Source organism: Octopus bimaculoides, chromosome 22 (assembly GCF_001194135.2).
Source record: "Octopus bimaculoides isolate UCB-OBI-ISO-001 chromosome 22, ASM119413v2, whole genome shotgun sequence".
NCBI classification, from domain to species: domain Eukaryota; kingdom Metazoa; phylum Mollusca; class Cephalopoda; order Octopoda; family Octopodidae; genus Octopus; species Octopus bimaculoides.
In genome coordinates this window covers 14,263,887-14,265,901 of record NC_069002.1, presented here as the reverse complement: position 1 = coordinate 14,265,901, position 2,015 = coordinate 14,263,887, and the positions used below count along the sequence as shown (strand labels likewise).

General features: G+C 37.2%; 1 protein-coding gene across 1 annotated transcript in view; it reads right to left on the bottom strand.

Moving 5' to 3' along the window:
• Positions 1 to 6: 6 nt before the first annotated feature.
• LOC106872726 (dopamine receptor 1) overlaps positions 7 to 2,015 on the bottom strand; it is a 3,747-nt gene continuing 1,738 nt past the window's right edge. Inside the window, exon 1 of the mRNA XM_014919809.2 lies at positions 7 to 2,015. This exon is cut by the window's right edge and continues 1,738 nt beyond it. Coding sequence (XP_014775295.1) covers positions 287 to 1,504 — 1,218 coding nt within the window. The 5' untranslated portion in view covers positions 1,505 to 2,015 and the 3' untranslated portion in view covers positions 7 to 286.

Here is a 2,015-nt window from a genome sequence, read left to right as displayed (position 1 = left end):
TATATATGCATACATATATATATACAAATATATTTACACACATACATACATATACATACGCATAGACATATATATTTATATGTACACATATACATAGGTATATATCTATATGCACACACATACGAATACAATCACAAAGACATCACATACATGCGCCCTTTAATAGTCTTCTGATTATTTTTCGGGGTTTACGCTTTACTTTGGACCAAATGTTTATTGACAAAGCAGAGACGAACACACATAAATATTGACAGACGTATAAACATAAGATAAGTTGTGAATGAATTCACAATATTGTCACCTGCTCTGAAATAAGGCGGGTTTTGCTGTCCTTTCGACTACCATTCTGTGTGATTGTTTTCGACGAAGAATTTGTGGAGACTGTCACCTCTTTGTTGTTTGGTGCGTACGTGTAACCATCGTCGTTGGATGTATAAGAATTAGGTAAAATCACTCGACGGAAAGCTTCCCGAAAGTCCGTGTTGAATATGCTATAAATGATAGGATTTAGGGAAGAATTGGCGTAGCCGAGCCAGGTAAGAATCTTAAAGGCCAATGGAGGGATACAAGTCTTGCATGCTGCAGAAGTTAGGTTCACTACGAAAAATGGGGTCCAACACAATAGAAAGACACCCATTATGATCCCTAACGTAATCGCGGCTTTGTGGTCGGATAAAGAGCCGTCGTACCTCTCACAGGCGTACGTTCGTCGTATGTTCCTGACGTGTTGCTGAGCCGTACTGTATAATTTACAATAGATTGACAACATGACTATACAGGGGATGATGAAACTGATGGTGGAGGAAATCACAGCATAGATGGGGTTGATGTCGAGGTCACAGCCTGTCAGTTGAGTCGAAGCAGCTTCCGGGCTGTGCCAACCGAGATGGATTGGTAAGAAGGAGATGAGAAACGAACAAACCCATACGATGCTTATAATGATTGCTGTCCGTTTCTTTGTCATCCAGTTTTCATAATGTAAAGGGTCACGTATGTGAATGTATCTGTCCAAACTGATTGCACAAAGATTCAATATGGAAGCTGTCGAACACATCACATCTAGAGATATCCAAACGTTGCAAAAAGGCCGTCCAAACACCCATTCCCCCATGATATCGTTGGCCAGAGCAAATGTCATCACCAACAAAGACACCAAAAGGTCCGCTATGGCAAGAGATACGAGGTAAAAATTTCCGATTTTCCGCATCTGTTTCACTTTGAACACGGCTGCACATACCAAACTATTTCCAACAACCGAAACGAGAATCACAATTGATAATAAAAGTCCAATAATAATTGTTTTGGTCGTGTTAGAATGATTAGTTTCCTCTGGAGAGTTGATATTGTTGTTATTAATGTTGCTATTGATGTTGTTATTGGTGTTTAAAATGATGTTCTCAGTTGTATCATTGGAATCCAGAAAGTTTGAATAATAATAATAATCCTCGACATTCTGGTCACTGTCAAAAAAGACAGATATATTCACCGTTGCATTTAACAACATTACTTCGAAATAAAAAAGAAATGGAAAAAATATATTTGTGATTTTTTGTTTAAATTTGTTTATGTGTTTTGTGTTTTTAATCTTTTTTTTTTGTTTCTTTATAATTTTGTGTATCTTTCGGCTGTTATAATTTATGTTGTAAAGGAAGAAAAATTCTTAAGTTTTTTTTCTTTTTTTAAGATATGAATAATCACAAGTAACATAAAATTATAAAACAAAATTAAATAAACAAGAGATGTTGTGTTGAGAAATATGTATTGTGACCGATCGACCGAACAGGACCAGACTGGTAAGCACTCATACATACACACACTCACTCACACACACACGCACACTACACGCACACATACACACGCATACAGTTGAAAAAGTTGGTGCCAGCCCCACTCTTACTGTCACACTGATCTCATTGTACCGTTTGCTATTGTAGTGATATGCCAAACTTCATCACGTAACACTTAGCTATGATTTAGACTTCACAACACTGCAAGTAGCCAACGTAAACCGACTT